Source organism: Sinocyclocheilus grahami, unplaced genomic scaffold, assembly GCF_001515645.1.
Source record: "Sinocyclocheilus grahami isolate Dianchi unplaced genomic scaffold, SAMN03320097.WGS_v1.1 scaffold1545.1, whole genome shotgun sequence".
In the NCBI taxonomy this organism is placed as follows: domain Eukaryota; kingdom Metazoa; phylum Chordata; class Actinopteri; order Cypriniformes; family Cyprinidae; genus Sinocyclocheilus; species Sinocyclocheilus grahami.
This window is the reverse complement of record NW_015506724.1, coordinates 219,474-229,790: the sequence shown is the minus strand read 5'-3', so window position 1 is coordinate 229,790 and position 10,317 is coordinate 219,474. Positions and strand designations below refer to the sequence as shown.

The 10,317-nt window shown below is 36.3% G+C and overlaps 1 protein-coding gene across 2 annotated transcripts in view; it reads left to right on the top strand.

Moving 5' to 3' along the window:
* The window catches only part of mthfd1b (methylenetetrahydrofolate dehydrogenase (NADP+ dependent) 1b), a 60,246-nt gene extending 56,385 nt beyond the window's left edge, over window positions 1–3,861 (top strand). For both annotated transcript variants that reach the window (XM_016257343.1, XM_016257344.1), the window contains 5 exons: window positions 1,192–1,369; window positions 1,582–1,689; window positions 2,727–2,879; window positions 3,137–3,236; window positions 3,343–3,861. In XM_016257343.1, the coding sequence (XP_016112829.1) occupies window positions 1,192–1,369; window positions 1,582–1,689; window positions 2,727–2,879; window positions 3,137–3,226 (529 nt within the window). In that variant the 3' untranslated portion in view covers window positions 3,227–3,236; window positions 3,343–3,861. The remainder of the gene's footprint in view (window positions 1–1,191; window positions 1,370–1,581; window positions 1,690–2,726; window positions 2,880–3,136; window positions 3,237–3,342) is intronic.
* Window positions 3,862–10,317: the final 6,456 nt, after the last annotated feature.

Sequence of the window (10,317 nt, the reverse complement as noted above, 5' to 3'; positions counted from 1 at the left end):
ATGTAAACAGATGCATATGAAAAATAATGCGATCATCAGCAATGCCAGCATATAAATGAATACTGCATAATGTTATGGAGTAAAATGTTGATCCAGGAAGTGGTATATGTCTGTGCAAGCTTTGGAGGTGTTGATAGAAGCGATTTACTGGATTTATGCTTTAATAATCGTACTGAATATTACCTAGATGTAATTTTTGATAAAAATTTGATTTTCTCACCTTTTTGCTCAAAATTAGGCATTTTTATGAAACCTACCTATATTCAAGTGTTGATAAAAAAAGAATGCTTTAAGCTTGAATAAAACAAATTTTTTGTTTAAAAGTAGAGGCTCTGGTCTTTATTTTGGTGTATTGCATATGCATATTCAAATATTCATACAGCAAAATATTCTGGAGGCCATCAAATTTGAGTGAAAATCATCAAAATCGCTGGCAACTTTTTTCAAAAATGCTGGCGGGGAAAGAGTTAACTAGTTGCTTATTAACATGTATATTACTAACATTGGCTGTTTATTAATATTAAATAGCACATATTAAAGGAGTAGTTCACTTCCAGGACAAAAATGTACAGATAATGTACTCACCCCCTTGTCATCCAAGATGTTCATGTCTGTCTTCAGTCGTAAAAAAAAAAATTGCTTTTTGAGGAAAACATTTCAGGATTTCTCTCCGTATAATGGACTTCTATGGTGCCCCCGAGTTTGAACTTCCAAAATGCAGTTTAAATGCAGCTTCAAAGGGCTCTAAATGATCCCAGCCGAGGAAGAAGGGTCTTATCTAGCTAAACGGTTGGTTATTTTCTAAAAAAAAATTACAATTTATATACTTTTTAACCTCAAACGCTCATGTTGTCTAGCTTTTTTTTCCAGTCCAAGACAGTTAGGGTAGGTCTAAAAACTCCCATCTCATTTTCTCCTCCAACTTCATAATTGTCCTACATCGCTGCCGAAGTACCGACACAGTGTTTACAAAGTGAACATGCAAAGATCATCAAATGCCCTTTACAAAAAACAAAAAGGGCAAAAAAGCGATTTAGGACTATAATTATCATTTCATAATCATGATCATTTATTTGAGTAAAGTGCTTGGGATAGATATTGAGTATCATTTGAGTTTCCAGACCATGTTAAACAAACTGCTGTATAGCTCATCTGCCATTCAAACTGAATCTTGCCATCTCATGTATGCAGGACAGACACAAAGGCTGAACTGGATCTGATCTGTAAACTAGCCAAAGAGGCAGGAGCGTTTGATGCTGTGCATTGTTCTCACTGGGCTGATGGAGGCGCTGGTGCTGCAGATCTGGCTAGAGCAGTGCAAAAAGCAGCAGACTTACCCAACAGCTTCAAATTTCTTTATGACATTGAGGTAAAAAAAAACAAATATGAATGTTAGTGGTGTTGCATTATCATTTCTATAATAAATGTATCGGTTTTAATTTGCAGGGCGGTATGTGTTACACACAATATTAGAGGGTTTACTCTGCAGTCATATTTTACACATGTACACATTCATACAGTTTACTAATTCATTTCTGTTTCAGTTACCTATTCTTCAGTTACCTATTACCTATCTTACAGTTACCTATTGCAGACAAGATCAGAATTATTGCGCAGAAGATCTATGGTGCAGATGACATTGAACTTCTTCCAGAGGCCCAACACAAGGTGGACCTGTACAGCAAACAGGTATGAATAGCGCATCGATTGTCGCCTGTAAAGTAAAGCAGCATGGACCACTTTTACAGACTTCTATGACTCATTTCCACAATTATTAACATTGTATTTTTTTTTTTTTTGTATTTGTTGTGGTTTCTATTTACCACTGTTGGATGTTTCTCCCCTTCTGAAACCCTGCAAATGTGAAAAGGATCCATTATACTTGAAAACAAACAAGAAGGTAGCTAGCCGCATACTGAATCCAATACAGACTGGAAAAGTCTAGGAAATTTTTTTTTTTTTTTTTTTTTTTTTTTTTTTTTTTTTTAATTGCATCATGCAGAGTGCATGTGAATTAAAAACAAGTGGACACGAGCAAGCAGACATTTACACACATTGTTTATTGTAAAGCGAGCACTGAAGATAGCATTCACCCTTTTTCTAGTTAGATTAACAATTAAGGGCAATCAGCTGAATTCAATTATGACAAGTAGACCTCAGTTATCACAAGCAGAACTCCAAGAGAGTCTGGTCATTAACATATATGACACCGAATATTACAAGTATACAGCTACAATAGATGAAATAACAGAAAAATAGAATTCTCTGTTATTTCATCTGTTGTAGCTGTATACTTGTAATATTCTGAAAATTGCAATCTGCTGAAATGTCTGCTTGCTCGTGTCCGCTTGTTGCTAACTCACATGCACACTGCACTTTCTGCACAATCCAATTTATAAAATAAAAAATGTTTTGCTAGACTTTTTCAGTCTGTATTAGATTAGTTGTGCAGCTAGCTACCTTCTTGTTCATTTTCAAGTATTCCCTTGACTATTTTTGCAAGTATTTGCACCTGCAGTAAAAGGATTGCTTTTTTTTCTATTTGAAGCACTACAATTTTTCTTTAGTTTTTAAGGATCCATTATACCCCATTTTGTACTCGCATCATGGCTGAAAAACAGGGGTTGGATAGTGGATGTAGGACTGGGGGGTGTATTTGTGTCTCATTACAGATTTTTAAACATAAGGTTGCCATTGTTTATAAAGTTTTTTTTGTCTCCCTCAAGGGTTTTGCAAATCTACCCATATGTATGGCAAAAACTCATCTGTCTCTGTCACATGATGCTGAAAAGAAAGGTGTGCCTACTGGATTTGTTCTTCCAATTCGTGACATTCGTGCCAGTGTAGGGGCAGGCTTTCTCTACCCACTGGTTGGCACAGTAAGTAGCGTAATATGAACATTCACGTTTTTACATAGTAAGTATACTGCTATTTCTTGTCTTTTAAAATAATTTGAAGAAATAACACAAAAGGATTTTCCTGATTGTTGAAATAACTTTTCAATTCATTCGTCAATTCATTCATTCCAGAAAGAATCAGCAGTTATGTAAAAAAAAAAAAAAAAGAGTAGTAATTGTGATTGGTATCATGTAAAATAAATGTTCGTACTTTCATTATTATTTATTTATTTTTGCAGATGCCGACTATTCCTGGCCTTCCTACTCGTCCATGTTTCTATGACATAGATCTTGACACTGAGAGTGGAGAGGTTCATGGACTTTTTTAATTTTTGGGGGGTATGTATTAATCAGTTTAGTGTATTTAATAGTTATTTAAATATAATGCATTGTGCCTGTATCTTTTACATCTTTTAAGACAGCTGTAATTATTTTCTCATTTAAGATTACAGTTTTTGGCAGTCCACAAAGAATTCCTTCCACTGGATTAAAGACCTGTCTTCCTCTCAGATCAGAGGTTGTTATTTCTAACAGGACAGATGTGCTGTCATAACTTTTGATATATTCTGATCTATAACATTTGTCTATTTTCCTAATGAAAATTTCCAAGAAATATTTTTATTAAACTACACTACCCTACACTACTACACTGAGCAAAAAAAAAAAAGATATTGTCCATTACATGATCTAATCCAAATATTTTTGTAAGCATTTTTTTTTTCAATTGTCATTTCTGAACTAATTTTGCAGATTAATAATTGTGCTATTTCTGTTAATAACGGTTTTCAATCTATAGGGTTTCTATCAACCTTTTTTTCACTTTTCAAGTGTCAAACGAGAGTAAAAACTGACTTCTATACTAACATTTGTTAGATACATATTTTTGATTCTGTTTGAATGCATTTACCTTGTGAATACAAAATTCAAATAAATTGTAACTGAGCCTCAGATACAGTCTACTTAATCTGTGTTTGTAATGCCAGTTTCTGATTTGGGACATTTTTCTTGCATGAAAAATCTGAGAAGAAATAGATTTACAAAAAGTCTCGTTACTTTTTATTTAGTCTCATTACTATCTAGTAGAAACATTCAAGGAAGAGATTTCATACCTTTTTTTTTTATCACTTTAGTACTTCTAGTTACCTAAATTAAGTGCTAAGATAATTTGAGATTCAGTAAGTTTAATTTTGACACAAAGACATTTGAAGGATCTAACATTCAGTTTTTCTTACATATTTATATAGCCTATATTTTTATCTAAAATTTTGATGTTGAAAAAAAAAAAGTTGCATGGATTTTTGTTTCTCTTAAAATATGCCTAGCTGTTTGGTCTGAATGACTGAGGCTGTCAGATATTAAAAATATAAATTCTGTAATACCTTGACAAAAATGTAAACGATGGTGTAAACAAGTTCCAACATTGAATATTTATACTTTTTGCTTCCCTATGACAAGACATTGAAGATCCTAAATTGTGAACAGATTTTTGATATTTTGGATGCTATTTATTACATAGCCATGGTAACAGCAAAACAAGTGAAGTTTTCACATGAAACCACAAATTATGCAGTTTACTAATTGAAGACCGGAAACACACATGCACCCTCAGATTTGTGGTCTCTACAGTCACAGTCCATTCTCCAAAAGAGTATTCTCTTCAGTAATGTTGTATAAAATAAAAAATAAAAAAACTCCTTTCACTTAAACGTTTCACAAAATGACGTGCACTTTTGTAGAGTGACATTTAAAAGTAAACTGTTGTATATGAACATTTATGATATGTATAGTGGGCAGTCTAGTGTGGTTCAACTTTAAAAGCAGCAAAGAAGAACCTGTTGGGTGTGAAAGTCCACCTGTTACACTGTTAATTGTACTGCTTGTTGCTGAACTTAGTAAATTATCCTTAATAGCCAAGCATGACTTTCAATTTATCTCAATTAAAATGTGTTTTTGCGGTAGAGAATCTAATTCAGTACAAGTTCTAGTACAAGCCTTGTACGGAATGAAAAAGGATGGCAGGCATGTGAGAAACAGTCCCACCATTTGATAGTCAATCCCAGTCTTGGGACGAATAATGTGAATTCTTTTTAAGCAACATTTGAGGTAAATTACTGGGCTCTTGGAAGTCAAACATACAGTCTTGTAAATAATTTGTGCACTGTTGTGTGGAATTGTTGAAAGAGCATTTCAACCCAGTGCTCAATGAAATTGTGCAGTGGGTTAAAATTAAAGTCAAGATCAAAAGAGATGGTTCAAGAAAAATTTAAATAAATCCTACATGAGTATTCACAAGCTCAATGGTTAGAAACATCTAATTCAGGGGTGTCAAACTTGTTCCTGGAGGGCCACTGTCCTGAAGTGTTTAGCACCAACCCTAATTAAACTCACCTGAATCAAGGTCTTAGCAGTCTCACTAGAAACTTGGAGCTGGTTAGAACTAAAATCTGCTGGACATTGGCCCTCCAGGAACAGAATTGAACACACCTGATCTAGTTTCATCTAGTTCAGTGGTTCTCAAACCTATCCTGGAGGACCCCTAGCCCTGCACATTTTGTATGTCTCCCTTATCTAACACACTGGATTCAACTCATCAGCTCATTAGTAGAGACTGCAAGACATGAATTGGGTGATAAGGGAGACATACAAAATGTGCAGGGCTAGGGGTCCTCCAGGACAGGTTTGAGAACCCCCAATCTAGTTTATCAGTCTAGCGCAGGGATCTCCTGCTTCTGGAGGACTACTGTCCTGCAGATTTCAGGACCGTAAGGGGGGAGCTTGCAATTAGGAAAGGTCTTCAAACTTTAAAAAAAAAATCTGTTAACGGAGCCTTGCATGGAATATTTGAGTTTCTCTAAATTTAAATATGCCATGACACTTTCTACCCACTTGATATGTGTTGGTGGGGCGTTTGACTTCCATTTTGAGAGTATAAGCCAGGGGTGCCCAAACTCAGTCCTGGAGGGCCGGTGTCCTGCAGAGTTTAGCTCCAGCTTGCCTCAACACACCTGCCTGGAAGTTTCTAGTATGCCTAGTAAGAGCTTGATTAGCTGCTTCAGGTGTGTTTGATTAGAGTTGGAGCTAAACTCTGCAGGACACTGGCCCCCCAGGACTGAGTTTGGGCACCCCTGGTATAAGCCGTCAGGCCAACAAAGAAGAGAAAAGCCATTGCATCCGATTGACCTGGTGGTTGTGAGAGGTTCTCAGATGTCACACCAAATATTGCTATTACTGGATACGGTTGTATCTCCTTTTCATAAATATATGAAACACAGCAGACCAAAATGGTCCTAGAGCTGGACATATCCAAAACATATGACCCAAAGCAGCCTCACCTCTGTGACATCTAGAACATGTCGAGTCTATTTCTGGGAATATTCTCGCCAGTTTACTTCTAGAAAAGCGAAGCCTGTGAATTATCTTAAATTGTAATAGTCCATGTCTGACACGAATAGATGTTGAATGAATTCACTTAACTGCTGACCATCAGACTGCCTCTGGGACTACACTTCCAAAGTAACTCTCCAAGAGCGGGGTTGGAGATCCCTGATTTGGTGCATAAAATGTCAGTAAACATTGAAAATGTAAAATGTCATAAACACAGAGCCTTCCCTTATTAGTATTTCCCATTAAGTCAAGTCCATGGGATATATTTTTCATATGTTTTCCACCCCCTTTGGGTATGATGTGACCTCCCCAGTGTTCCTTTCTCACTAAGAGTGAGAACGTTTCCCAGTGTTAACAACTAGGTATGCTCAGCTGTGGTATGCTCAGCTGTTAAAGGTTAACTATTTCAGGATTTATAGAAAAGGCTATGTACAGCTAAAGTGACATCTTTTCATTGTTTTGGTAAGTTTCCTATAGGTGAAGGAGATGTGAGGCCATGCTTTCTGGGCATTGGAAGGTTACAAAGGGTTGAAGTGCATTTGGTAATTGGACACTCAGCATTTGCCCAACATAGACTTGTAACACAGTTCAGCTAGTTGTGGCATTTAATTATAATTACCCCTAGTGTCAGAACTCCGACATAACATCTCTGTTTCCTCCATCAGGGAATGTCTTGGTTTCTATTGTCACCCTCATTCCCTGATTGAGGGAACAGATGGTGCGTTCAAGTCATGTCGGATAGATCGTATTTACGAGTTGAACGCACATGAACGCCACCACAAAGTCGTTATTAGGAGTGGGAAACTTGAAATTTTCTTTAAGCCCCGAGTTTCCGAGTTGGGGGCGTGTCAATGAGAAACATGGCGGAATCGATGGATGCAACGTCTGTAGTTGACGGTAAATTTTTGTTTAAATTGATAGTTTAGTTGTCCTATAAACCTAAATTGGTCATGTTCTTGTTACCCAGCTAGTTAATGAAATCCAAGTAAAAAAAATGCAGACCCTGTTGTATTTTCTTGTAATTTATTAAAAGAAGGTACACCGCCATCTTGTGCCAACTAAACTGACTTGAACGCACCTGACGTCGTAATTACGACTTGTCAACTTGTAAGTACGAACGTCCCAGGAGGACTTGAACGCAGCAAGAGATGTTGTGTCTCTCATGCCAAAACTCTGAACTGCTACTGACAGAGTTAAAATGCTATCTCGTCTCCTCAGCCTAAACCTAACTGAGTGAAGCATGTGAAATGGGATGTCTGGGGCGTGGCCACGCATGCAAATTTCACTTGCCAATTTCATTGGCCTTTTCTGAATAGGTCAGAGGTGTTTTAATTTTTTTTGCTGTAAGGAAATGTTGGAACCTGTTGATGATTTATTTCGTTAATTTAGCTACTGTATGAAAAAAAAATACCTAGAGTTGTTTGTTTTCTTTTAAAAGAGTTGGAAAGGCTTTTCTGTTGGTAAAAAAATAAAAATCACAAAATGTTCTCTGTCAGCCTATTTCCCTGCATTTATCACATGTAAATCCCTCCGAACAGAAAAAGCTACACAGACAGAAAAGTCTACACTAAACATGCGGCAAGCAGGGCAAATGACACTAACGAGAAGATACTATAATTCACCTTGATTTTTTGTTTATTCCGACTTACCACAGTTGCTTTATGGACTCATAAGAGATGGAGCAAGAGAAAAACGAAGACCGTAAGTACAAATGACAAGTTAACAGTCTAATGAAATGCTAACACACTTTGCTAGCAATAGGGAATTAGAATAAAAAAAACTAGTGATGTCAAAATAATTTCATAGACAATATCAGCTAGTCTCAGATGTGTGATGACAATTTTTAACAATTTAAACAGTGAAGCATGATAGTAAGACGGAGATTCAAAACAAAGCTAGACAGAGCTACAACTGCGAACCACTCAGCAGTGAGGCAGACAGGAACCGGTTCAGTTATACGATTACTCCTCAGACCACCACAGGACTCTCCAGCTGAAATATTATATGATCATGAAAATATAAATATAAAATATTCATATAAAATCATGAATAACAAAAGCAAAAAGTCTATCATGATAAAAGGCCCAGGAACATAATTGAGGAAACCGGGATAGGTGTGTTTGATCAGGGTTGGAGCTAAACTCTGCAGGGCATTGGTCCTCCAGGGCAAGATTTGAGGAACCCTGATTTCAAGACTAGGGCTGTGCGATTAATAGAATTTTAGTTTCGTTTTTGATTTTGGCTTCAAGCGATTATAAAAACACCATGCCATATTCTGTTCCTTTCCTTTTATGCAGTGTACTCCATTTCCAGACTGCTTTCGCCCCACAGCAGTTACGCAACATACAAATCAGTCAAGTCATGTAATGTGACAGGATGTACTACAACTAAAAAAAGAGTTAAAAGCATATTGAGCTGTAAAAGAGCCTCTGTTCCCCAGGTGGCAATCCGAGACGGAGCGAAATGGGGACAAGCACAGGCTGCTTTGGGTGTGTGCTTAAACAGACAAAAACACCCAAAAATATGTCAATGTCTGTCTTGGTGAGTTTTCACTTAAATGCTGTCTAATGTGAACGCAAACAGTTGGGAAAGTAATCTATGCATTCAGTCTTAAAGTGACAGCAGCATAAAAAAAACTAATCAAGCAAATAAATTCATCACTCATTGCTCTTCATTGAATAATTAAGAGTATAATTAATAATTAAGAGTTAATGGTGTTTATTCTGATTTCCAATACTGTTCCACTGGTTCACCTCAAGGCTGTTGTCTGGCACCGTTTTTGTTTTATCCTGTATTCATATTATAAAGTGTGTGGATGTCTCGGCGATTGTGAGCCTTCTCCACTAACAGGATCTAAGGCATGGTCTGGTCATGGAGGATTTTGTGCCATGATCGATTTTTTTTCTTCATTTGAATGTTAATAAAACAAAGAACATGGTGATTGATTATGGGAGGTCCTCACCAAAGTCCATTTCAAGGAAAGTTTGTTCACTCCGGGCAGCTCATGCAAGACCAAGTCCTATCTAAATGAATGTGGGAATCCTGAAATCTGAAAAACTGCTTGCTGAACTCGCAATTAAATTACATATTTCAAATCCGCAACAAAATCGGAAATGAACTGCCTCATGAATGTTGTTTATGTTCAAATAGCATTTAAAACGCTTATTTCTCAGGCTAGACCAGCCAATGTGCTTGTGCAGTCATAGCATGCTTATTTATTTATTTTTTAAGGAAATTAAAATCTTTTAGAGTAAAATAACTGATTTTTATAAGCTGTTTTGATATGTTGTTTTGACATACTGGCAGCACGCCACTTTTAAAGAAAAATATGAGTTTTGGAAAGAATCAAATGCTTTTTGGTTACAAGTGATACTGTAAGATGTTCTGCAGGTGTCTCGGCTTTATCTTCTCCAATAAAGTTTATGTTTTGAAAGCCCTTTTGCAAAGAGAAGAAGACTTTTTCTCCAACAGTAGCTGGTAGTTAGTTTCGTATGCATGCTGAATGTAAGCACTTATTTCTACAAAAAAAATCATGAAAATGAAGCTGTGCATGTACTGTATGCATATTTGCACCACACTTCCACAAAGAAATTAATGGTACTAACAAAAACTGTTAATAAGCATTTAAGTGACACTATACATTGCATGAAAGATCTTAGACATACAGTGTAGGCACTCTAAAGATGATTAACTTGTGCAATCATCCATTTTTAATAACATTCAAGGTAATGGAGACAGAGACTTTATTAATAAAGCATGGCCCAGAAACTGATACGCTTAGTAAAATATCTACAGAGCTTAATGGAGTGTTATTTAATCTGTAGCAGGCTGTGTAATTCTCTTTCCATTTGAATATTACAATTTTGTTATTATGGCTATATTGAATAGTTAAGGAAAAACTCCATTGTTCCATTGCTACAGTCTTTAATTCCAAATTCTGAGACCGGTATCTTCTCAAAGGTTGATGTATCACATATCTGTCTAAGGCACCTGATATGCATTATACATGTGGTCATGTGACCTGTATTGTCAACAT